We start from the raw sequence: 27,957 nt of genomic DNA on the forward strand, positions 1-27,957 counted from the left end.
ATATATATATATAAGGTTTTGGATAGTAATGACTCAAGTGTTACTACATCCTTCTGAAGAAATTACTCATTATTTAGATCAGTATTCTAAAGTGAAGATCACGGTAACCCACTAGTAATGATTTAAAAGTTACCAAATTTAGCAAAATGAATTACTAACCAGAACTTTACAAAAGTCTCCAATGATTTAAGTCATTACTAGAGAATTATCATGTTATTCACTTTGGAATACTGATCCAAATTATTAGTAATTCCTTCTGAAGAAATTGGTAATACTTGAGTCATTACTAGTGGGTTACCATGACCTTCACTTTAGAATTAATTATACATTATGCATTATTCATATTATTATAAGCCTGTATACAGTAGTTCTTAGTAGTTCTTGGGGAGGTATGAAAAAATAGTTGTTAATGATTAGCTAATGGCGAACTACCACTCTCAACTAAGCACTATTACTTACTAATTCATTAATCAAGAGTGCTAATAATATCGTGTTACTCATGTGTTCTTGTGTAGTTATTCATTAATGATGGAGCAGTATTCTATATAAATGTTTTTGTACAGCACTTCATTTTTTGTTAAACAGTTTTGTTACCGTGTTGGGTCATCATCACTCAATGTCCAATGTAAAACCGGGGTCCTGAAGCAAAACCAGTTAAGAACCGCCGCCTTAGGCTGAAGTGTGTCAGATTCGAAGACAATCACACAGAGAGAGAGGAACATCCTCCCATCCAACTCTTTGTGGATCACAGCTCTGCCCCCATGGCTATTACTGTCTGAGAATGTTATATCGCCGTCCCTACGACTCTCCATCACAACAACCCAGTTATGGTCCTCTGATGCCAATGGTGTGGACATTGTTTGGCTGAACGAGAGCTTGCACTTCAGTGACTTTGATCTCCGGCTGGAAGTGGAGCTTTTTTTCCCCCCATGTGCAAGGTTGAGAGGTCTTAGCTTAGAGGTTGGGCCCATTATAAATATTTCACTGGCAATGCAAAAGTGCTAAAAAAAAAAAAAAAAGCCAGCGAACTAAAAATACAGCAGCTTTAAATAACTTCAACCAGGACTGGTGAATTTAGTTTAGTGTACACCTCAGCACTGCCAGAACAAGTCATCTGGATAAATGACACAGATTGTTGACAAAACACTATTTTTAGGGTGAGATTCAATGTATACAAACTATGTTCCCAAAGGCTGTGTGATGTGTATGTTTTAAGGTCAGAATAACAAGTACGGTGTGTTTTGACCTCTCTGCGAGGGAGTGTTTGTAGCACGATGAATGTGATGACGGTGGGAATGCTGGAGGAGAATTTGTACGCCGCAGCATCTGCTTCAGTGTGTGTGTATTAGGATTGGAGAAGTGACAGTCAATGAATATTAATTCTCTTTGACTGATGGGATAAACTGGATTTATCAAACCAATGAATATTGAGAGAATGGTGTGGACTCTGGTTTTGTAAAAACAAAAACTTGTTGTATTGATATGCAAAAATGGACTTTGGCATGCATATGATACGCATGTGTTTGGCGTGCATATAATGAGCAGTTTTTCATGTGCATACAATATGAAATTTGTTGGCGTGCATATGATACGCAGTTTTTGCGTACATATGATACGCATCTACCCCACAGCCCTAATTAGAATGTAGCATATACACGCCAAAGTCCATTTTTGCATATCAGCACCACAAGTTTTTGTTTTTATTGGGCGTAGCTACTATTTATACGCACTTTCACGAGATCGGGTTGAACTGTTTCTGCCTCTGCATCTCAATCATTTACAAACTGTAAGAACAAATCGCATAGATGTGTGCTTTGTTCTTGCCTGAACTGAGGGAGGTTCATGCAGCTGTTTTCAGTTTTATATTTATTTTTTTCTTTTCTGGAAGCTGTTGCTCTTGTTTTGAGTGAGTCATCAATTTCTCAGCCGGACTGTATGTGACAAGTGAAGATACGTCCTATTTTCTTGCTTTTATCAAAAAGGAAAGGCTTCTAAGCTTGTTGAACAAAAACTAAAGAGTTGAGGATGAAGACTAGACTTTTAAAGCAGATCACTTAATCTGTGTTACAAGTTCAGAGACATAATAGCAGAAGTTAACACATAATAGCAGAAAACAGCACATTATACGATTTAGGTTAGTGATGATTTTGGAATAAAGTTGCTTTGGCAAGATTTTTGCAGTTTAAGTTTACATCTGTAAAAAAAAAAAGTTCAAATCAATCTTTTTACCGGTTTGACGATAAACCACGATAAAAGTCCTGGCGGTTAGTATTACCGTTTCATATTTTATTTATCATTAAATTTCATTATTCAATTTCATTATCATTAAATTATTCATGATTAAGTCCTAAGCCTAAAGTAAGTACACGCTGTTAATTAATTTTACTCGGTAATTAACTGTATAATTACACAGTATCAAGGACACCCTAAAGTAAATGGCAACCTTTAGATTTTTAGACTTGAAAAAAAGTGTATCTAAAAGGGGAAAACAGAAGAAGACTAAAAGCCCTTGTTGTTCATGAAGTCATTTTCTGGATTACACTGTATATGAAATATTCAGGATGTAAAAACCCTACACAGCTGCAGCTGAGATTATTTGACTCTTCCTTTTTAGAGGGGGTCGGCTGGCTCTCAGGAACTCACTTGACGCGAGCATTTTTCCAACAGGGCCATATTTAGCCTGCTATTTGCTGTTTCCTTCTTGAATCTAGAATTTCTACTTCAACGTGGGAATCAGTGCAATATTATTTAACGCTGTTTTGTTGAATGCTGGAGCGTTCAAGCTTCTTTGAAGCTTCTTGGCCAGACTGAAATCTCAACTTTATTCTTCTGGATGGAAGTGGAAAGGCTCAACACACTTATAATGCCAAGTAGGGGGGATTGTTTAACTCTGTAAGCATGTGATGTCTTTCTTGATCTGCCATATTTTTCAGCACTGTTTTGTTGCTTTGTTACTTGCATCAGCGTTTTGTTGTGCATGACTCATGCAAGGTGCTCCCTAAGGTGAGTCGGACGCGCCGCAGCATCATTTGAGAGCTGGATGCCCTTGTTGGAGGTCTAATTGTTGGCAGCGAGTGGAAATTTCAGTCATGCTTAATTGTGCCCTGCACTTTTGAATGGCATCCAAACCGCTCCAGAGGTAATGTCGTCTTTCACGATCTGGCAATTATCACCATTCACCGCTGAGGTGCTGCACTTCAGTTCTGCCTGTATGTTGCCAGCTTGTGTTTTTCTGAGGGGAATGCAAAGAAAACAAATTTTCTTGCTCACTTTTATATACCTTAGTCCTTCAGTCTCTCATCCTCTCAGCGAGAGGAGGGAGTCTTGTTCTGTTGATAGAGGGCATCTGTCCGCGAATGGCATTGATGTGATGAGATTAGTCAGATTGGACAGACCGCACTTCAAAAACAGGCCTAAAGGGCAGTGCATTAGCATTGCATCCATTCAAACATGACACAGCTTCCCCTGACTCTGTCCTTCAATGGGCAATCCTATTTTGGAAAGGCCAAACCATCAACCTCTAATCAACATTACGTTCATTATGCCTGGCTTCATTCGGCATTTCTCACACTTAACATGTTGCTGGGCACAAACCGTATCAAGTAGGTCACAGTTCAACAAGGGATGGTAAAAATACAACTTAAGCTTTTTGGTTTAACTCACAAAATCACAGCAGACAACGGGGTTAAAGGAAAGGTTCACCCAAAAATGAAATTCGCTGAAAATGCACTGACCCCCAGGCCATCTAAAATGAGTTTGTTTCTTCATCATATTTGGAGAAATGTAGCATTGCATCACTTGCTCGGCAATGGATGCTCTGCAGTGAATGGGTGCCGTCAGAATGAGAGTCCAAACAGCTGATAAAAACACCACAATAATCCACAAGTAATCCACACCACTCCAGTCCATCAGTTAATGTCTTGTGGCGTGAAAAAACTGTGTTTGTAACAAATTCGTCATTAAGATGGTTTTAACTGCACTGTAAAAAAAAAATTTACGGTAAAATTTATGGTAAAAAACCGGCAGCTGTGGTTGCCGGAATTTTACCGTATAAAATACGGTAGCAACGTTTTAGGTTTTACGGTTTTAACTTAAGTTTACAGTTAAATACCGTAATTTCATTAACTGATATAATGTTAATATACCAACCTATTGAAGTACTGAAATCTGTTTTGTACCTTTGTAATACACTGATAACCACCAAATGCAGGTGGTGATGAGAAAGTCACATGATGAACCAAAGCCTATCACAAGCAGCTTTTAAACAATAACATATGTAGAAGGTGCACAGTGTCATTCACACAGACACTAAACACAATCATGGTAACACACATGAAACTGAAATAATGCAATTCCATCAGTTAATGTCTTGTGGCGTGAAAAACTGTGTTTGTAACAAATTCGTCATTAAGATGGTTTTAACTGCACTGTAAAAAAAAATTTACGGTAAAATTTACGGTAAAAAACCGGCAGCTGTGGTTGCCGGAATTTTACCATATAAAATACGGTAGCAACGTTTTAGGTTTTACGGTTTTAACTTAAGTTTACAGTTAAATACCGTAATTTCATTAACTGATATAATGTTAATATACCAACCTATTGAAGTACTGAAATCTGTTTTGTACCTTTGTAATACACTGATAACCACCAAATGCAGGTGGTGATGAGAAAGTCACATGATGAACCAAAGCCTATCACAAGCAGCTTTTAAACAATAACATATGTAGAAGGTGCACAGTGTCATTCACACAGACACTAAACACAATCATGGTAACACACATGAAACTGAAATAATGCAATAAACATTCATTTAACAACATTAGGTGTAACACACAACCCTAATATACAAAACTGATAAGAAAATACTAAGAAGAAACATAGTTATTTCAACAAAAAAACATCAAATTTGAAATGTAATGCAGGGAATTCTGGGAATGTCAATTTACGGTTATTCACTGTAAATTATACAGTCTTTTTTACACTTCCAAAAATGGTATACTACCGTAAAATTAATGTCCAATACATGTAATGTCCAGTACAGTTTTTCACCGTATATAGTAGGGAAATTTACCATTAACCATTTAACAGGTTTTTACTGTAGCATTTTTACAGTCTTTTACCGTTAAATTCATTTTTTACAGTGTGAAACCGCTGGTTACGGTTAAAATATGAGCTCTCTATTCATAATATTGCAATGAAGAAACAAACTCATCTACATCTCGGATGGCCAGAGGTTAAGTACATTTTCAGCAATTTTCTTCAATTTTTGAGTGAACTATTGCTTTAAAGGAACACCATGATAAAAGGTGCATTTATTTATTCATTCATTTATTTTTTGTTTATATTTTTCTCTAAACCACTAGATGGGCACAAAAACTCACCGCAGCACTTTCCCAAACATCAGAATTTTACTAATCAGGTTAAAAAAAAACTTAAAGCAAGTCCTTCTGAACTCTTTAGGTCGATTTCTAATGTTTTTAAAAAATATTATAGATTTATGCATAGATGAAAAATAAAGAGAGCGTGTTAGAGGGTCAAGTTATTGCTTTTTTATAATAAATAAAAAGAAAACAAGTCGATAGAATTGAAATAGAATAGAGAATGTTAGTGGGTCAAGTTTTTGTATAATAAATCAAAAGTAAACAAGTAGTTAAATAGAATAGAGAGTGCAAGTGTTAGAGGGTCAAGTGTAGATGAAGGAGATCTGTCTTTAGCCGTTTCTTGAAGATTATTAAATTAAGTCTTCTCTTTAAGAGATAATCCCCATTTATATAATGAAAAATATGGTATGTATTAATCGTGTAATATAAAATATCATATTTATTGTTACTGTAGCAAAATTCTCTTAAGGTGTTCCTTTAGCCTTGTTGAACACTATATATTGTAGTCATTTTTGTTGTTTGAACTCTGGAGTAGCAAGTAAACAAACAAAAATAATCATGTAAATCATTTATATGGTTCAAAGTACTACTACCAGGCACTGTAATATGTAGTGGAGTTTCATCTATATTCAATTTTCATCAACTGTCAACACAGTTTATACAGCTCTTGTCTTCTTTCAATTGATTTTGCATAATCTCTCTAACACAACTTGAGCATGTTTTCATTTTTGGAGAGGAATTTACTCACTCACTCTTAAGTCCCAGTCAGGGGCTTCTTTGGCAAAATGGGTGCACCATTTGGGCCTGACATGTGAATGGACTGCAAGGATTAGTGTGGATTAATGCGGAGAGATCTGTCTTTAGCCGTTTCTTGAAGATTATTAAATTAAGTCTTCTCTTTAAGAGATAATCCCCATTTATATAATGAAAAATATGGTATGTATTAATCATGTAATATAAAATATCATATTTATTGTTACTGTAGCAAAATTCTCTTAAGGTGTTCTTTTAGCCTTGTTGAACACTATATGTTGTAGTCATTTTTGTTGTTTGAACTCTGGAGTAGCAAGTAAACAAACAAAAATAATCATGTAAATCATTTATATGGTTTAAAAACTCCCAAAAAACTAAGTACTACTACCAGGCACTGTAATATGTAGTGGAGTTTCATCTATATTCAATTTTCATTATGCAATCTCTCTCTAAGGGGCCTCTTCCTGTCTCTCTCTCTGAGGTCATCGGTAACCAGTTACTTCTGAAGGCTACTACAGTGACCACAGAAGTATTTGGACACTTGGGTTACACTTAAAAATGAATGAATGTTGTGGCATTAGATGACAAAAGCAAGTGGAATTTTTCTTAAAGAAAGAAATAAAGCACAAACACACTTTACATAAGCAAAACAATACAAATGGTTACATTTGAAACAATGGACATAGTGTTCAAAATTAATTCAGTAACATATTCTGACACTTCTTGGCTGTGAAGCATTAGTGGATCGTGATTATAGTTAACGTGATTCTCTACACCTGTGGTTTACTCTGTTAGGACACCTGTGTGAACTTGAGGAGAAATGACTTCACACACCCTTTACAAACAACCTTGACACCTGTTGATTTCAGTCAAAATGAGTGAGTCTGAGAAAAGGTCTGGCATCATTCTTGCGTTATTTCCAGACACCGTATCTTTGATGATGTATTTCTAATTTAGTGACATTCATACATTTTTCAATGTGGCCTAAGTGTCCAGATGGCTGCACTTCTTAACATTACAAGCAATGTTAAGCTAACCGTTACATTAAGTTTGGTCCGGTGTAACCTAATTTATTCAGGTTGCTTCAGTAATGTTAATGTAATGAGTGCCTGAGCATTAGACTTCTTAGAGCAGCGAAATCCTATCTAATTTTTATAAATACTTTTTGAGAATTTTACTCTTGCTTTTAACAAAACTGATTGATATTTTTCTAAATTGCTTTGAACGCTCAGACGTGTCTGTACTAGAAAAAAAAATGCAACATGTATATGTAGAGCAATATCACATGTTTATACAACAGATCGATGCACAAGTACGTAAATAAACAAGAAACAACCATGGAGTGTCTTTAAAACCCTTTTGTATGTGGAAATATTTCCTTCCTCCACAGATTCAAATCTCAAGTTAACAGATGAGCAGAAACCTCCGTTACTAATTTGAAAAAACGTTGCGAAAGCTTAGTTACTTCATTGAAAGATCACTGTATTATGTAGAGCAGAATATTATGAGAGAGAGATGGAGTGAGTGACTGTGATTACCTGCATCTGATACAGTATTCATTCTTCAGCTCAATCTCATATTCACAATAAAACATTCGTTTGAATGTCTGCTGAGGAAAGCGATATCTTTGTTGTACTATCCTTTCCAGTTTCCAATGACAGTGCTGCTCAGTGCGTTTGTTATCTGCGTCTTACAAGGTGTTGTTGAACAGTGTTGGGCAAGTTAGTCTGAAAATGTAATTAAATTACTGATTAATGATTACTCCTTTTTAAAAGTAATCACATTACTGTTCTGATTACTTTATTTCAAAAGTAATTAGTAATTAGTTACATTACTAGTTATGTTACTTTTTTCTCCATGAAATTCATGAAATCCCAGCATACACGCTCCCGATAAGTATTTGTTAGTAAAGCATCAACATTCACAGAACACTGTTATTTTTAACTAAAGCAATAGATGAACAATTTATTTGTTTTAGATATTTTATGTTTAGATATTTCTATTTTGCGGGAGTCCTGTGAATCATTTTATTGTCCCGCATCCCGCACACACACGAGTCTCTGCACTCGCCTATCAAGTCTTGTCCTGCGCCGCACTCTGTTGCGTCGGGTCTCGCGGGAGAGCGGGTCTCTAATCCACTGGCACTTGATTTTTTTTATAGTAAAAAAAATATTATTTTACTATATTTATTATAGAGTGCTTCATGTGGTAGCATCTAAATTAAATTTATTCAAGTCACGATTATTATTAAAAATTCATATTAAAATTCCATAATCAATACGTTACACCTTAATTTAAGGGTTAGATTAAAGAATAGTTCTTTGAAGGTTCTGTTCACCACTTTTAATAGTTGTACAAGAGAGAAAAAAGTTAATTTAATAGTTTCACACCAGTGTGTGGTTTTATTTCTGAGGCTGGTAAACTGAATATACTGTATGTACACACCTATGGTATCCGTCCATTAAGTATGCATAAGTACGCTGTACAATACTAATGCTCTTCATTACACTAATTACACAGTGGCCCCACTGTTTCCTGTTGGCTGACATAGACCAGACACAACATAGCGTACAGCAACAAATGACAGTGATGACTCACGCATTGCTGTTTCTGGATCTTAAGCACAGCGTCTACTGTTTAATAACTCATCCAATATGCTTCCTATTGTGTCTGATATGAGAGTGTTGTATTTGAGGCAGAGTGGGAATGTCAGTTTTGAGGGCCCTGCTGTGAGAGCTTGACTCTTACACATTCACGGAGGCTGGCAAACAAAAACAATTTGACTCCCCAGTTTCTCTGAGCCGAGCCTGAGCTTATTATCTCTATTTATGCCAGCTTTGCACAGTGTCAAGAGAGCTTGACGGTAACAAATGAAAGTTTAAGAGGTTGAGAGCCACGGTTCCTGCCGTCTGTTATTGTTTTCTTATTCAAGTTTCATCAAGTGAAGAATAAGAGCTGGAGTGCTGAGGAATTATTAATCCAGAGATGTATTTTCTAGAGCAGGGTTTGCATAGCTTCCCAAACACAATGTTCACAAAGAAAGAACAAACACATTTTAATTTGTGTCAAGAACTTTAACACCACGATGTTTGCTTTACATATGTACTTTCTCATCAGTTGCCAAATAAGTTAAACATCACTTAATTCTACTTCAACATTGTAATGCTACATCACCGAATCAGTGTCTCTCTCTAAACACCACAATAAATGCAGTACTCTGAAATACAAGTAACAGCACCAAATGATGTGTTTTGCGAAAGCACAAAAGTACCATAAAACCGACCACATAATTAGACTCATCACAATTAATTACATTCAGTTATTCAGCCGCAGACGTTCTGAGCTTCTCGATGTTTCATTTTCCACGTTATCACATGACACATTGCATCACATCCAGTGTTATTTTGTACCGGGACCGAGGCTCCCATACGCTTTCAGAACATAATTACAATCTCAACAATAACGTATCTATTACTTGATGACCGTAAATGAGCGCCCTGCCACATCTGCATTTTTATTTTACGGCCATCTGTTCTGCTAGCCGTTGTGTTTAGCTTTCACAGTTTAATAATGAATCAGAGGCTTTGAAGAGAACAAGTACCACAGAACAATATACATGTTCATTATGGCCATCTCATGATTGACCATCTGCCCTCTTGTTTAGGAAAAAAATGTGAAGTCTCATGAATAAGGCAAGACGTAAAGGAAATGTAATGAGTGTGGAGAGGATGAGATAGATATTTATCAAGATTCAGATTACACGGAATTTGATTGGAAATTACTAAGATGGTCATTTATTCAGTGATATTTCCTATATTCATGGAACGATGAACATATGCTCCACTCATTTGCAGTAAATATACGTTTGTTCCACTATATTGCAGTTTTGCCCAGAGCTTTAACATTATTACTGTACAGCTTCTTTAAAATAAACAAGACCTCCAAAAAAAAAAATCCAAATAAACATCTACATTTCCTCTGATAAAACATTGCAAGTCACTTGTGGATTCAATAATCTGTTCGTTGTCTGTAAAAGACACTGGGAACGCACAGACCACCCTTGTGTCATTCTTTGGGGAAGTATAGCTTTTTATAGACTAGAGATTAGCCTCACTTAAGGGACGTCGCAGCCGCGTCCCCTGCTCTCCAGCACAGCAGGAGGGCTCTCTTCCCAAAGTCTTAATCCCGAATCCTTTTCCCACCTGCCTTCCTTGGCAAAGGATTGGTGTGACATTGCTTTTCAGTTCTTATTCAGGCTAGGTGTCTCCATGCTATTGCTTCCCGGACAGAGTCTCTGGCATCCCAAAAGGATGGCAAAGGCTCTGCGAAAGTCGGCATTGAAGGCGTATATGATGGGGTTGAGAGATGAATTGGCCCATCCGAACCAGACAAAAACATCAAACGTTGTTGGACTGATGCAGGGGAGACCGGCCGACGTGCGCTTACAAAACGGCACCATGCAGTTCAGGACGAAAAAGGGCAACCAGCAGCACACGAAAACCCCCATTATAACAGACAGCGTTTTTAAGACTTTCGTCTCCCTTTTGAAGGACAGTTTGAAGGAGCTCTCCGAGTCCACGTTGGAGCTGCTGCCCATGCTGTCGTGGCGGATCTTGGCACTCTCCGCAGCCCTTTCCAGAGCCGAGATCCGTCGGATCTGCTTCTGGGCGATCCGGTAAATCTGAGTGTATGTTACAATCATGATGGCGACGGGAATGTAGAAGCTGATGAGCGAGGACGAAATGGCGTACGTTCGGTTGAGGCTTGAGTCGCAGTTGTCCGTCAGCAGAGCCCTGCGAGATGCATTGGCCTCCAGAAAGCCTATCGGCTGAGCCTTGTGCCATTTGAGCTGCACCGGGATGAAGGAGATGAGAACAGACAGAGTCCAAGCCACGCTGATCATCACAAAGGCCACTCTGGGAGTCATCTTCCTCTCATAGCGGAACGGGCTGGAAATGGCCCAGTATCGGTCCACACTAATAACACACAGGTTCAGGATAGACGCCGTGGAGCACATGATATCGAAAGCCACCCAAATGTCACAAAACGCTCCAAAGGGCCAGAAGCCTGCAACCTCTGTCACAGCCTTCCAGGGCATGACCAGAATGGCCACCAGCAGATCTGACACGGCCAGTGAGATGACAAAAAAGTTGGTGACTTTAGAGCGCAGGTGGCGAAACTTTGTGACAGCTGCACAAACCAGTGTGTTCCCGAGCAAAGTGGAGAGGATTAGAACGGACAGAAAGCAACCGGTCAGAACCCGCGTGGAGCGGTCGCTTTCCACCAAGCCGCTGTCAATGACCGTCGTCAAGTTCAAATCCATCACTGCCATCTAATATCTCACTGCATCACTAGACGTGAAGTGTTTGAGTCACACCAAAGTTCATATTCCATTGCATTCCGGTGCCAATAAAGTCCTTCAGGTTCAGTTCAGTTATACTGGCATGCCATTCAGAGAAACATAATGATATCATAGTAGCATATCATTGATCCTGCATCCATCCAAACAAAGTCTTTACTCATCCATCCAGAGTTCCCTTATATATCTAGTAGAGATCATGTAGGAGTCCTTATGCCATAAGAGACTGAGACACGTTTCGGAGTGCAATGTGGAATAACCTGTTCCTGCATTTCTGTGTCAACAAAGAGACAAAACTAATATTAAGAGAATAAATACCTACTTATAATAACAAACAAATCAATGTAAACTCACCTGTTAGATGGCAGTGAAGCGCTTCTTTTTGCATTTATCCGAATAACGTTACACTGTTTGTTCTTTGAACCGTCTTCTCCATAAAAAAAGCGATTTGTTTGAATAAACAGGAAAGAAAACTTGTTTCGTGAGCGTCCTCGGTGAATGACTCTCGCGCACCTTTATTCTGTCGAAATGAAGGTGTTATTCCTTCGGGGTGCGCTCAACGCGTGAGACCCGACGCCGAGTGACATGACAAACACACTTCACACCGAGATGCATCGAGCCAGAGCCCGAGGGGCTTGCTTGAGAAATTACTCTAACAGTAGGTCCGGTTTTAGAGTCTGTGCTGGGGGGAAAAAAGAGAAAAACATTGAGTCACAGTGGAGCTCAGCGCACGTGCGCGATGCGCTCTCATATTACGATTAAACTTGAACGATTCATGATCCATGCTTTTAATTAAATCTGTATTTTATGCGCAGGCTATGAATTGCATGACTGCGTTTGATTATCGCTGTTGTACTTTTTTTCTCTTCTGTAGGCTACTGCATGAATGAATTGCTAATTCATTCATTCATTCACGCGAGTACTGCAGATTCACTGATGTTAACCTAGGACCGAAATACATGAAATAAGGAAATGTGTCCTAAAACTCACATATTTGGATTGTCAGGTATTACAACCTAAATCAAGTCAACGAGGCCACCTAATGGGGAGAGCCATACTAACCAAATGCGTTTTTTCATGCTTTTACATTAAGCTTTTTTTTTAATATCTAGTATCATTTGTTAGGGGTCCTCCTCAAAGACTCTATTTATTAAAATGCTAATTTCTGCATATTAGGTTACTAAAATTATTGCAAAATTATGTTAGCAAGATTAAAAGCCAGCATAGCATATTTTCTATATATTCTGATGCATGCAAAATGTTGAACTAGTGAGCTTATCTGATAATATACTGATAATCGTCAGGTTTAATCAACTAATTAGTCATTTGTTACAGTGAAGTGGCTTTGTATGATTAGGTAGGTAGTCATACTGAAGACCGAATGGATTATTTCCTAGAGCAGTTTGCACTGTTATTGTTCCTAATCTAGTTATGATTGTATTATTTTTGTTTAAATATGTAATGCAATTTGGAAGTTCAAATGTCCTGTAAATAATTCATTTATGCTTTCACGCGAGTACTGCATATTCACTGATGTTAACCTATGACCGAAATACATGAAATAAGGAAATGTGTCCTAAAACTCACATATTTGGATTGTCAGGTATTACAACCTAAATCAAGTCAACGAGGCCACCTAATGGGGAGAGCCATACTAACCAAATGCGTTTTTTCATGCTTTTACATTAAGCTTTTTTTTTATATCTAGTATCATTTGTTAGGGGTCCTCCTCAAAGACTCTATTTATTAAAATGCTAATTTCTGCATATTAGGTTACTAAAATTATTGCACAATTATGTTAGCAAGATTAAAAGCCAGCATAGCATATTTTCTATATATTCTGATGCATGCAAACTGTTGAACTAGTGAGCTTATCTGATAATATACTGATAATCGTCAGGTTTAATCAACTAATTAGTCATTTGTTACAGTGAAGTGGCTTTGTATGATTAGGTAGGTAGTCATACTGAAGACCGAATGGATTATTTCCTAGAGCAGTTTGCACTGTTATTGTTCCTAATCTAGTTATGATTGTATTATTTTTGTTTAAATATGTAATGCAATTTGGAAGTTCAAATGTCCTGTAAACCGAAAATATTCCACACAATATTGTTCGAAAAAATAAAAAGCAAGATGCACTTTTTATGTAATGATAAATGTACGCCTTCTGAAAAAAGAAAAACATCAATATTTTCTAAAAGTTGAGTATAAACCCACTGAGGAGGGTAGGGAAAGTAGGATAAAAAGTCCTATGTAAAGTATTTTTTTAACCTCTGTCTTTATTTTCACTGAAAGTGGGTCTGCTCTTGAAATTTGATCAAACCTGCAATTTAGTGCAACTGTGTGAGAGAAACCTTTGTGATGATGAAGACCCCTTGTTGGTGGGTTTGATGCAACAAAGCTTTAGATCGTGATATAGACTGACCTCAAAGCTGTCATCAAGATGAACGCTGCTTAAATGTTTTATTCAGCCTAAGAACAGGTTTCTTTTAAAAGAGAAGACATGCATTAGATCTATAATGGGATATAAAATTTCCATTTTTCTGTCTTTTTTTATGCAACAACTTTTGCATAAAATTTTGCAGAGCTTTGAAAGACTCAAAACGAGCATTGGTTACCAAAAGAAAACATACATTGTCTTTACCAATAAATATTGTGACTTTTTTCCTTATTGTGACAATGCATTTTTGATGCCACATTCTACAATACATTTTAAAAGTTTACATTTTTAAAAGTATACATGCATAATTTTAAATATCGATCCTTGTGCATATCAAATTCATTTGTAGTCTCATGATGTGCACCATCACTGAATGCTTCAATTGATTATATTACTATAATCACATCAGTCACCGAAACCTGGAAAGGATCTATTTCCTAAGAACCAAATGTACTTGATTGTGGAGTTTCTGCTTCCTGAATGATGATTATTAGACTTGATAAGAAAACAAAAACAATATGTTTTGGAAGAAAATCAGTTTCTTAATATAAATACTGATATGTAAATTGTTAACGAATGTGATTGGTAAAGCCTCAGTGTATAAGATGACCATATAAGGTGTGCTGACGCATATCATTTCCCTCTTTCCTGATTAAGGTCAGATCCAGATCAATGCAGACATGGCTACTGGTTCCTCAGGTTGATTAGATCTATAATGGGATATAAAATTGTCATTTTTCTGTCTTTTTTATGCAACAGCTTTTGCATAAAATCTTGCAGAGCTTTGAAAGACTCAAAACGAGCATTGGTTACCAAAAGAAAACATACATTGTCTTTACCAATAAATATTGTGACTTTTTTCCTTATTGTAACAATGCATTTTTGATGCCACATTCTACAATACATTTTAAAAGTTTACATTTTTAAAAGTATACATGCATAATTTTAAATATTGATCCTTGTGCATATCAAATTCATTTGTAGTCTCATGATGTGCACCATCACTGAATGCTTCAATTGATTATATTACTATAATCACATCAGTCACCGAAACCTGGAAAGGATCTATTTCCTAAGAACCAAATGTACTTGATTGTGGAGTTTCTGCTTCCTGAATGATGATTATTAGACTTGATAAGAAAACAAAAACAATATGTTTTGGAAGAAAATCAGTTTCTTAATATAAATACTGATATGTAAATTGTTAACGAATGTGATTGGTAAAGCCTCAGTGTATAAGATGACCATATAAGGTGTGCTGACGCATATCATTTCCCTCTTTCCTGATTAAGGTCAGATCCAGATCAATGCAGACATGGCTACTGGTTCCTCAGGTTGGATTTATGAAGCTGGACACTTGAAAAATCAAAGACACAATGATCTGTGAGTTTAGATTTGGCCACCAGCAGCTCATAAATCACAGCTTCAAAGCAGACGATCTGTCTGGAGTCACCGAGGCCTGAGTTGAGAGCTTTAACAAGCTTGTCGTCTGACATGTATGAATTCTTTCAGTCATCACTGTCTGCCGCTGTCTAGCTTAGTTTATCTCAAGCAACAAATCTGAAAGTATTGGTAGAGAACACATTTTTGGGGGCAGGAAACCAGCAAAATCCATCTCTTCCCCACACTCCTTACAAAACTGACATGACTGTCAAGATAGCATCTTATCAAATGTTTTGGTACTTTTATATGGAACGTGGTTTTAAAAATGTATTTTCTGAGAAGATAGCTTCACAATCGCCTACTGTGTTGGAGCGAGGAATGAGATGACGAGGAGTCTCCAGAAAACAGTCTTTAATATTCCAACACGAGGAACACACAGGGTAGCCAGAAGACACACACGTAGCACAGCGTTGACGTTTAATACCGGACCAGGGAGAATGGAACAGGCTAGAACTCAAATAGGGCAGATAACGAGGGGCAGACAGAGGAGGATGAACTAATAATGAGATACACCTGGAAACAATGAACACAATAGGTACAGGAACCGGAAAAACCAAGTATGGACATGTCACACACGAGGGAAAACACACACAGTCCATATTCGTGACATATAGCATCCTCGCGTCTTAGGAACAACGTGGGGTGGGGGTGGGGGAGGGTTGGGAGACGACGATGGGAGGAGCCAAGGAGGAAACCGCACGACCCAGGGAGATGACAGGTGGGACCCAGGCCACAGCCATAATGATGACCCACACTGGAGCAGACAGAGGGAGGAGCCATGGAGGAGGAAGTGCTGATGACTTCAGGGGGCCAACCGACTGCGGCGGAGCGGGTGGCATAGGAGCCCGAGGCGGAGAGCCGATGAGCCAGGGTGACGATGAGGATCCGGAGGGCCAAGGCAGCGCACATTGCGCCAGCAACCGATGCAGAGGCGGGGATCCGGAAGGCCGCGGTGGAGCCGGCGCGACAGAGGACTGAGGAGAAGCCGAAGGGATGGAGGAGCCTGACAGAGCCGGAGGGACGAAGCGCAGGGAGTGGAGTCCCGAGGCGATGAATGGTCGACGACAGACCAAGGCGGAGCCGGAGGGACGAGGGAGCCCGCGGATCCTCCAGCTACGGTGGCAATGGAGGATGGCAGACCCATGGAGCTCGCACCATACAGATGGTGGGCTGAGGGCGAGCAGAGGGGCTGCCAGACGACAGTGGTGGAGGATGGCAGGAGCGGGTGGGTGTGCGGGCATTTGTGAGCCTCCGGGCTTTCAGGTCTGGTGCGCTGCCCACACACACCAAATTGCAACTCCCAGCATGACGAGCGTGACTGACAGAGGAACGACTGGGCTGAACTCGGGAACTAAGTCACTCTCTGGGTAATACTGGGAAACAGGAGCCCGCTCTGGGCTAAACTCAGGAACAGAAGCCCTTTCAGCCTTCCACATTCCCAGATCCATTAATTGCTCACCCTCAGCCACAGTGCAGGGGACAGAGCTCCTCTCCGCTCTCCCCCGTGGCGAGCTCTGTAGCCGGGCTAGGGTGGTGAACTTGGAAGTGAGGGGATCCATAGGGAAAAACAGAAAACAAACACCGTAAAAAAAAACACAGAAAACAAACGAAGGGGAAGACGCAAATAAACTATTTTAAAGGTTTGTTATTCTGTCTAATAGTTCTCGCCTCAAGAAAGGATTTGTGTACCAATAGGACACAAAAGTGCATCTTATTCACTGGAAGACTCATGAACTGATTGATCTTGAAGTCTTCATATACAGGAAGTTCAATTTCTGGCATAACAGTCTTGCAAAGCTCTCTGGAAGCTGGAATTTCTTCGTCATTGGTCTCCTGAATATTCCATTCCTGTGTTGTTAGTGATGCTCCATCTCGTCAGGACGCTGCCAGCAGCTGCGGGACTGTCTGTTTCTATCCATCAGGCTTGATATTGTATACAAGGCCTCCTTCAAGATGCACCACATCCCATCAGTACAGCCAAGAGAAGATAAACAATACACAGCTGTGTCAGTTTAATTGACTACATCACTACCGCAGCAATACAGACCTGCTAAGTGTATGCTACATTTGCAACTTAATGTGAGGTTTTGTATCCGTCTAGCATATATCATTGCCATGCACTGAAGAGACTGAAATGCATTTAGCAGCTAAAAAAGTCTGTCAAAATAGGGTCCAATGTACTTTTTATATGAAGGAATTTTCCATATTGATTTGTCATAGGTGGTTGAAAAAGGTTTTCCCTATTTTTGACTTATGCATTGTGTTGCATTGTGCTGTAGGTTTAAAGGAAATGTCCCTAAATGTAATGGAAAGTAAAAAAATGTACCTGTAAATTACCTTTTCCATTTTTCTATGGATTTTTTTTCTGACAGTCGGCGTGGAAATCAAGACCGAACATGAATGAGGCAACAGAAAAAGTTGATCTAAAAATATTCCCTTTATTTAGAATTCAATTCAATATAAAATCTGTGGATCATAATGTAACATGATGTTCGTATTGTTGCAATACAAGTCAAAACTTTGTCAAAAAGTATAGTGATCATTTTTCTTCCCGTGATGAAGACAGTAACTAACTTTTTTGAATTAGATACATTCCATTTTACAAACAAGTTTGAGGATAGAGAACAACCCACACAGACTGGTATAAATAAATAAATAAATAGAATAAATAAATATATGGACATTGAGTAAAAAAAAAGAGACATTTTGAACAAATAAATATATAATTTACATCTCTATAGCAGGGCGTCTGTTTAGTTACTTTTGTGACTTGCATTATTAATGATTTGGTTTGCAGTGTGCATTCCAGTTTTGGATGAAATGAATGTTATCCTGAATCAACTTCTTCAAATCGTCTGATGTCAATGTTTTTAGGTTATGCTTTGTGAAGTTACAGTTGTCATTCGCCTGGAAAAATCAAAAGACAAAACATAAGCATTGCATTATTTAAACTTAAAAACTAGCTCATCTTTTTATGCTGCACAACTGCATTGTCTTTAAGACACAGAATTCTTTCTATAATTGAACAGAGATGTTAAATGATGAAAATGTTTAACAAGAATTCATGGTGAGGTCAGGGGTTAAACATAGCCCAATGGACAGAGCAAATAATTCAAAACAAACGTCTTACGCTGACTCCAGGATGAGAGAAAGACTGCACGTTGTCCAAAATGTTGGCAAACTGGATTTTGGGTACTACACTTTTAACTGACTTCAGAAAGTGCTTCAGGCGTTCTGCAAATAAGTCCTTGCACTCACACTGTGGTTAAAAAAAACAATCCCCATAAGAATACATTCATGCAATTTATTATTATATTTGTTTTTGCCATTGTTTCAATGTCCTGTAGGCCTAATACAGAGAAAATGACACAAAATACTCACTGCATTCTTTACATCTCGAGGTGTTTGGATTGCTTCTGATATACTGAGTGCCTGGAAATTGAAACACAAGTCAGATGATATCAGAGAATGTGTGCAACATATTAACTCTTATTAGTCCATATTAGTAGCCAATGACAAATATTTCTCTCTTTAGACATGGTGTTTAACTATGTTTAAGAACTAAATCAAGCATGATCAGTATGGCAAGCAACCATTACCTAAACACAAGTCTTTCTCTCTCACGCCTTAATGCAAAAATCATTCACTTACATTGAACTGATGCTTCTTAAGTCTTTCAAGCCTGTGCAGAAGTTCAGAGAAGGTTTTAGCGGTGTTCGAGTTCACATAGCTAAGAGCAAGCAGTGTGACGAGAAGACTTAGCAGTTTCATGTTCTTGTTCGCAGGGATGCTTTCTAGAGATAATGATCTCATTCTGCACTCTAACCCTTATATACGCCATAAAGCAGGAAACTAATACCACATTCGCTTACACCTTAAATATAGCCGTGATGTAAAAGTTTCTAAATTGGTTAAAGGGGAAAATACTGGGGTTTTATTAAGAATGCTACAGCCCACAGAGGAAAACTGGGTTGGAATGTATACGACCTATGAAAAGGTTAATTTTATTATAGTAAAATTTAATTTTTGTTGTTATATAATAATACTGGGCACATAAAGATATACGGAAGAGGATTAGGGCCAAGCAATCATAAAACAATTAAACAATCTCAAGATTAAAGTTGTAAAATTTCGAGAAAAAGTCCAAATAAAATGTTGAGAATAAACTCGTTAAATTATGAGAATTTGTTTTTTTTATTTCGAGAAAATAATCTAAACAAATCCATCAAGACATTTGAACTTTAAGCCATCACTTCTGGCCAAAATATGAGTCTATAATCTACAATCATTCACTGCAGAGGATCCAGATTCACATAAAAAGTGGCCAAGGCTTTCACATTTCGAATTTGACAGAAAAAAAGTCAAATGAGTTTGGAACAAAATGAGTGTGAATGACAGTAAATAATGACAGTTCTTGTGTGTAAACTGGTCCTTGGGTATGTACAATATCTCTTGACTTGTGGAAATTTATCTCAATAAACAGACACTTTATGTGGGTGTCAGAGGTGTCTGTAGACATTTTTGTGGTACCGACACAGTTTACATTAGTATATAAAGGTCATAGTAGAGATATTAATACATTGTCTCGTATAAGAAACTAGCTCAGCTGGGTGCTTTCACGCTTCATTTCAAAGCTAATCAGGAAGATCTGGGTGAGTCTGTGTGGCTGCACTGAGGGAAATCCATTGATGATGGTATAATAATTCATATAGGCCCCACCGTCACAAGCTGTAAATAATAGCAGCTTATTAATGACTCATCACAGTGTCAATGATATCTGAACTCTTAACACTCTTATTGAACACTCATGTACAAACCATTCAACAGTCAATTAATAAATAGAAATAATACATTAAATACAAAATTTCATTGTGTTTAGTGTTTCTTCAATATTCAGGACAGATGTGTAGAATTTTGATTCTATTAAAAGATCAACGTAATTGACCCTTCGTAGGGAGTTTGATTGACAGGCGATCTGACCAATCATAACGCTGAATCTGCCATTTTTGTGTGACAAACAAACCAGACAGAAGAGTAGATTAACGTCAACTTGAAAAATGATGTGTATTGACGTCTTTGAAACAAAATACCTCTGATGTTCATTCATGTTTATTTCGTGTTATAAAGAGTAAAGAGGAAGAGATAATCGGTTCATGTGCTACTTGGACTGAAGCTCTACAGTGATCTGTCACGACACATTAAAGAGCCGCAAAATGGTATTTATTGTTTGAATTTCTTAAAAATGACAAAATTTGAAAGCTGAGACTTTGTTTCATACCAAAAGTAACCTGCTCTCCAGTAACTAAGGATCTTTGCGAAGGGTCAATTAAGAAAGTGTTGACACAAAGCTTCTTATTCATGCCACAGTTATTGAGTTTATTTACATTTATGTCCACATCATTCAAAGCACCAAAACTATGCTGCTACATAAAAAAGAAAGAAATTATGAAGGGTTTTTTTCAGACAGCAGTATTGTCAAAACAATCCCAGTTCACACGGATCCGCGAAAATGACTTAAAACGCTGTATTATGCATGCCAGGCCAGTAGTTGGCGATGTCACATTTTTGAAGAAACACCACGCGCCTGCAAACCCTACAGAGCGATAAAAACAAACACCCAAGATGGTGAAAGCAAGTTTGCACAAGTCGTCACCATTTTCACAAATTCATGTTTTTTTGTAGTTTACACGTAGACAGTAATGATATTTTCAGCACTTTAAAACCTATTTTCAAAAGTTTCATTAGGCCATTGTCGTGTAAATGAATGCAGAAATTGTTGAAAACGTTGTCGTGCAAACCCCAACTGCGTATTACGTGTTTGTGTAGTTTCTCTTTACAAAATGACATTGCCAACTACTGGCCTGGCATGGAAAATACAGCACTTTTTTATGTTGTTAGCACATCATTGCTGTGTAAGCATACCCTAAAGCCCAAAGTATACTTCGTTTTTGTGTGCGTACGCTAGTGTATGCGTACAGTCGAACGTGTAGCCTTTCAAAGTATACTCCATTTGATGTTGTGCGAGAACGCGGGCGATCGACACATGCGCTTTTGAAAACTTCATCCATGTCAAGTGTCTGCTCTATTTTTCCCCATAATTTATGACCGATAACAATTTTTTTTAAACTCTTTTAAACCAAAACTGGGCTATCCCATTCCCTCTCGCTCAGAAGTGTATGTCAATGTGGCCGTCTGTTGTTGTTGCAGTCTCTGCTATTTTGTTGTTGTTCCCAAATGCTTTGTGAGCCTAAAAAGTTCGTAAAAGCGATCGTATGACTGATCTTAATATTACGGTCTGTTTCCCAAAAGCATCGTAACTTAAGTAGCACTTGAAAATCATCGTAGAACTACGAGTGCTCTGGAGTAATCGTAAAGTCCTAAGTGCATCGTAAGAAGTCACCTGCAGGACAATCGGCAGATTACACCTTTAACTTTATTCAAGTGCAATGTGATTATAATATAAGGTTTTGATTGTACGTTATTGTACACTTTATTACTCTTCTTTTTTTATTAATTTATAAATGTAATAACCAGCCATGTATTGGACCCGGAAATAGCGTCTCTATATACATATTATATACTATAATTAGTGCTAAAAACGAGCGTGCACTACAATTACGAGCCATTCTAGAAGGTGACATTTCAGCACTTGACAAACGGATAGCGACTCCTAAGTAGCACTTAAAGCACAGCTACGTGCGATTGTGCTAAGTGTATTTTTGGGAAACGCACGTGAAACAATAACGAACAATCGTAATATGACTCGTAGAAAATGCTCTTAAGAGCTAAGATCAATCGTTATCGAGAAATGCAGCCCAGCACAGTGTTGCCACCTTGTGGAAAAACTGATTACTGCAAAAAAATTTGATGAATTTCGTCATCAGAATAGTACATTGCACATGCGCATTGAATTTTTTTTCAACTCATACCCTCACATACTTGTAATAAGTGAAATATTCTTTGGGCTTAAGATGAAAAACAGACTTCCACTGTAAGTCCAACTCTCTACACTTTTGGATTGTTTTCAGGAAGTGTAACAAGTGCCAAGGCACAAATCTGTCAGTGGACTGGTATCCTTTAAAAGGTACAAATCTGTATCATTTAGGGGTAAATAAGGTACAAAGATGGACCTTTTAGCTTCTGTACCTTAGGATACTGCCCCAGTGACAGCTTTGTACCTTTTAGTCTGAGAGTGTAGTTTCATGACATATTACTATGTCATGAAATATTACAAATTCAGCTCAAATCAATATTTCAGGTACTTTTATGTATTATTTATTAAGTAGCCATTTAATATTCAGGATCTGACAGTGACAACATAATCAGCAGTGTTAAATGCATTTGCATTTGTTCCTGATTGACCCTCCTATTGACCCCTCTACATTTTGAAATTTTTATGCATTTTTCATAATAATAAACTTAAAACTCCTATTACTTTTTTTTTCACTTCAGCAATAATCTGCCAAGTGTCTTCTTGGACCAAACTTAAGTCTGCTCCAAAGCATTCAAGATTTACGACAGTTTCAGTTGGAAATGTAATGTTCAGGTCTATGCTCAAAAAGTGGTTAACAGGTAATAAATAGGTCATATCTATTTCATAAATGTAATTTAGTGTCAAAATCACCAATTTACATTAATTTTCTTGAAATAAAAAGTAGCCAAGTGTCAGCACATTTTTGTTATTTTACAAAGTTGCATGTTAATGGGCTTCACATGAATCTGAGAAAAAAGAGTGACTCATTTCAGGTGATCAGCATGATGAGTCTACATTTCACTACTTGTCTTGTCTCTTAACACCATCAGCTGCTTAAAAAAAATGTAAATGTTGTTTGCCCACAGTTATATTTTGTGGAATTCACCTTGTGTGGTTCTGCCCTAGTAACGTGACTTATAACTGCTTATGGTTACAAACAAATTGATATTTTATATAAATATCGGTATATAGACTTTATATAGACTTTTATAGTTGCATTGCTCAGCATAATTGTCTTATGATTTGTCACCGCCATTTCATAATTTTTCATTAAAGACTTGATGTCAAGTCAGTGGGCTTCATGACTCACGAGTTGTGATGGCACTGTGGATATGGTCTGTGAAGCCCATAGATGTTCAATTAAAAATGGAAGAATCCGACTAATCCGTACCAGCCGAACTTCCCCAGCTTCATTTTCTCCAGTCCAAGGAGACTTTGTGGGTACATAAGCGTGAGTGTCACTGAAGGCAGTGGTTGACACCGTGTTTGTGAATTTTGAGGGAGGGCATGCATTTCTGCATGTATAAGAGAGATGGTGAGTGATACGAGAAGTGTGTTAATTTCAACCCCAGGTTGTACCATTGCGCTTCTTCTCCGCAAGGGAGAAAAAAAGCTTACCAGAGAATAAACCCTCAACATGAACCATAAAATATGACTCACATTTCAGACGTTCAGAAGTTCAAGGACATCGTGGACATTCCAACGTACTTTTATTCCATAAAAGTACTTATTCCATTTTAATTTTTAAAAGTTCCTTCCCTGTCTAGCTTGTACTTATTTGAACAAATGCTTGAAACTTGGTATTCAGAGCACTTCCTGTGTCTGTTTGCCTCTTTAAGATGAATCGCTTGATGTATTCCCCAATTGTAAGTCGCTTGTGTGTGTGTACACACGTGTATATATAAATATATAAATATACAAATAAATGTGAGTATATACAGTGGGTACGGAAAGTATTCAGACCCACTTAAATTTTTCACTCTTTGTTATATTGCAGCCATTTGCTAAAATCATTTAAGTTCTTTTTTTTTCCTCATTAATGTACACACAGCACCCCATATTGACAGAAAAACACAGAATTGTTGACATTTTTGCAGATTTATTAAAAAAGAAAAACTGAAATATCACATGGTCCTAAGTATTCAGACCCTTTGCTCAGTATTTAGTAGAAGCACCCTTTTGATCTAATACAGCCATGAGTCTTTTTGGGAAAGATGCAACAAGTTTTCACACCTGGATTTGGGGATCCGCTGCCATTCCTCCTTGCAGATCCTCTCCAGTTCTGTCAGGTTGGATGGTAAACGTTGGGGGACAGCCATTTTTAGGTCTCTCCAGAGATGCTCAATTGGGTTTAAGTCAGGGCTCTGGCTGGGCCATTCAAGAACAGTCACAGAGTTGTTGTGAAGCCACTCCTTCATTATTTTAGCTGTGTGCTTAAGGTCATTGTCTTGTTGGAAGGTAAACCTGCGGCCCAGTCTGAGGTCCTGAGCACTCGGGAGAAGGTTTTCGTCCAGGATATCCCTGTACTTGGCCGCATTCATCTTTCCCTCGATTGCAACCAGTCATCCTGTCCCTGCAGCTGAAAAACACCCCCACAGCATGATGCTGCCACCACCATGCTTCACTGTTGGGACTGTACTGGACAGGTGATGTAGGATGTAGGTGTAGCATAGGTTCTGGTGAGAATATGCTAGTCTCGCGAGAACCAAGTTTTGTTTACAGCAAAGGAAATCCAGTCTCCTCTCGAAATCCTCTGACATTTTTCTTTACAAATCCTCGTTTTCTACTTCTAATTCATGGTTTGTTTTGCTCTCTCTGCATTTCCGCGTTCATCACTTCTCACCAGAGCTTACGTCTGACGTCATCTGCTGGAATGCCACTCTCTCGTGAACGTGTGTACGACAGTTAGCGGAAGTTTGAGATTATGGTTTATAAAGTTTTAAATATGGATTTTTCTTACACAAATGCATCGCTTCACTTCAGAAGGCCTTTATTACCCCCCCGGAGCTGTGTAGAGCACTTTTTATGATGGATGGATGCACTTTTTTGTGCTTCAAAATCTCAGCACCCATTCACTGCCATTATAAATCTTGGAAGAGCCAGGTATTTTTTAATATAAGTCTGAAAGAAGAAAGTCATATGCACCTTCAGGGAAACGTACAACCAAGACCTGCCTGGAACTACGTTCGTCGTGCGTTTCCCTGAAAATAATTGCACACCTTAGAGCGTTAGTCAGCCAATCGGAGGTCTGAATACTTTCCGTACCCACTGTATATATATATATATATATATATACACTACGGGACCTTTGAATGCTTGAATCCGATTGGCTGACTAACGCTCTAAGGTGTGCAATTATTTTCAGGGAAACGCACGACGAACGTAGTTCCAGGCAGGTCTTGGTTGTACGTTTCCCTGAAGGTGCATATGACTTTCTTCTTTCAGACTTATATTAAAAAATACCTGGCTCTTCCAAGATTTATAATGGCAGTGAATGGGTGCTGAGATTTTGAAGCACAAAAAAGTGCATCCATCCATCATAAAAAGTGCTCTACACAGCTCCGGGGGGGTAATAAAGGCCTTCTGAAGTGAAGCGATGCATTTGTGTAAGAAAAATCCATATTTAAAACTTTATAAACCATAATCTCAAACTTCCGCTAACTGTCGTACACACGTTCACGAGAGAGTGGCATTCCAGCAGATGACGTCAGACGTAAGCTCTGGTGAGAAGTGATGAACGCGGAAATGCAGAGAGAGCAAAACAAACCATGAATTAGAAGTAGAAAACGAGGATTTGTAAAGAAAAATGTCAGAGGATTTCGAGAGGAGACTGGATTTCCTTTGCTGTAAACAAAACTTGGTTCTCGCGAGACTAGCATATTCTCACCAGAACCTATGCTACACCTACATCCTACTTTATGAAAGCAAAAGGGGGTCCAACCCGGTACTACCAAGGTGTTTCTAAGAGTGGTAACATTTTACAATAAAATTAAATTTGTTCATTTTAGCTAACTAAATTATTTATGTATTGGTAACATTTTACAATAAGGTTAAATTTGTTAAAATTAGTTAACTGGTAGTTGACAAACTAACAACGAAAAACACTTCTAAAGCATTTATTAATCTTAGTTAATGTTGATTCCAACATTTCACATTATGAAAATCGGAAGTTGTATCTCTTAATGTTATTTAATGGACCTGAGCTAACATGTACTAACAATGAACAGCTGTATTTTTATTAACTAATGTTAACAAAGATTAATAAATACTGTAACAATGTATTGCTCATTGTTAGTTGTTGATTCATTAGTTAAGAAATGGGACCTTTTGTAATAATTTTATCTGTTAATATTATTTAACGGACCTCAGCTATCATGAATGAACAGCTGTATTAACTAACACAACATAACTAATTAATCATGAATTTTTTTTTTATGTTTAAAAATGATTTATGATAATGCAGTAGCTGACTGCTAACTCAGCAGTTACATGATGATTATATAATGGATACCGAATGTTTACAATTGTTAAAAACGGTTTAAGAGGAAATGTCTGAAGCATGAAACTCAGTATTAGAATTTGGCTTTGTAAATGCATAATGAAGACAACATTTGCATTTACATTAGACTATTTCATCCTAAGAGATTGAGAAGGGAAGATTTCTGCAACGCAAGCAATTTAATCAAATGTCGACAAGTTCTGAAAAATCAGCATTTCGAAGGCCACGCGGTTTCAAGTTAGAACAGAGAATCAAGTAAAAACACTGACAGAAGCTATTTTGAGTTTCCGGAATGAATGTGTGTCTCAGTGCAGATGGTTTTGATTCAGATGCTTGATGAAGAGTTGTGAAGAGAAAACTACAGTCTTATGTAACGTGTGATTCAGAAGAAACGTCTAGAAGATAATTCCTCTACCACTGAGGGACAGTAAAAGTCAAAGGCTGGAGAGTGATTTTAGGCCTGACTGTAATGGTACGTAGTGTTAGGCAGTCCCAGACCAGTCATGAAGGAACATTGACTTGTGATGTTCTGGATTTTATGCATCAGCTTAAACTATTAATGTGGGCAGTAATCACACACTCATAATGCATTTGGAGCCAGTGATGCTACACTATAATCGCAGTAAAATGCAGAACGAAACACTCTCAGGAAAACATTGTGGTTCACACCCTATTAGTATAACACACAGCAGATGACAGAGATGTGCATGAATGTCAGCTGCAGGTAACTGGCTTGATCAAGCTACTTAGATGAACCTGTCAGGTTTTAAAGAAGTGGTTTAGATGATCAGACAATTTTAGCACAGACAGAGCTTTTCTTTTCTTTTTTGTTCTTATTTGAGCAGCGTACCTCTCTATGGGTGCCACTAGAGAGCACTGTATAGCCATCAAAACTAATGCCCAGTTCATCCACACACTACTACAACATCTCTATGGTTGGATGATGCTCAAAGTGCACTTAAAGGGGTCATATGATGCAATTTAAATTTTTCCTTTCTCTTTGGAGTGTTACAAGCTCTTGGTGCATAAAGAAGATCTGTAAAGTTGCAAAGACTAAAGTTTCAAATCCAAAGAGATATTCTTTATAAAAGTTAAGAGTCAACCACGCCTACCTAAAACGCCTCGTTCTAACACGCCTCCACATGTCTACATCACTATGTGGGAAGATTTGCATAACGCCGCCCAAATGTTCACGCAAAGAAAGAAGGCGTAACTTTTATTCTCGCTGTAGTATTGTTGCCGCCGCCGCCATGTCCTGAAGGCGCTGTGTGCTTCGTTGTGAAAGCGAAACTACTTTGTTTGGTCTTCCAAAAGAGGACGATATCCCCT

At 38.0% G+C, this 27,957-nt stretch overlaps 1 protein-coding gene across 1 annotated transcript; it reads right to left on the reverse strand.

Moving 5' to 3' along the window:
• Window positions 1-9,834: 9,834 nt before the first annotated feature.
• On the reverse strand, window positions 9,835-11,688 carry LOC107598377 (D(1) dopamine receptor). Its single transcript, XM_016289685.1, has one exon. The coding sequence runs from the start codon at window positions 11,464-11,466 to the stop codon at window positions 10,375-10,377; it is 1,092 nt and encodes a 363-aa protein (XP_016145171.1). The 5' UTR covers window positions 11,467-11,688; the 3' UTR covers window positions 9,835-10,374.
• Between the last annotated feature and the right edge of the window lie 16,269 nt (window positions 11,689-27,957).

The sequence above is a fragment of the Sinocyclocheilus grahami genome, unplaced genomic scaffold, assembly GCF_001515645.1.
Source record: "Sinocyclocheilus grahami isolate Dianchi unplaced genomic scaffold, SAMN03320097.WGS_v1.1 scaffold250.1, whole genome shotgun sequence".
NCBI lineage: Eukaryota > Metazoa > Chordata > Actinopteri > Cypriniformes > Cyprinidae > Sinocyclocheilus > Sinocyclocheilus grahami.

What these genes read in the sequence shown, in the direction of transcription:
- LOC107598377 (XM_016289685.1), bottom strand. Translation starts at nt 11,466, where the DNA reads ATGGCAGTGATGGATTTGAACTTGACGACGGTCATTGACAGCGGCTTG.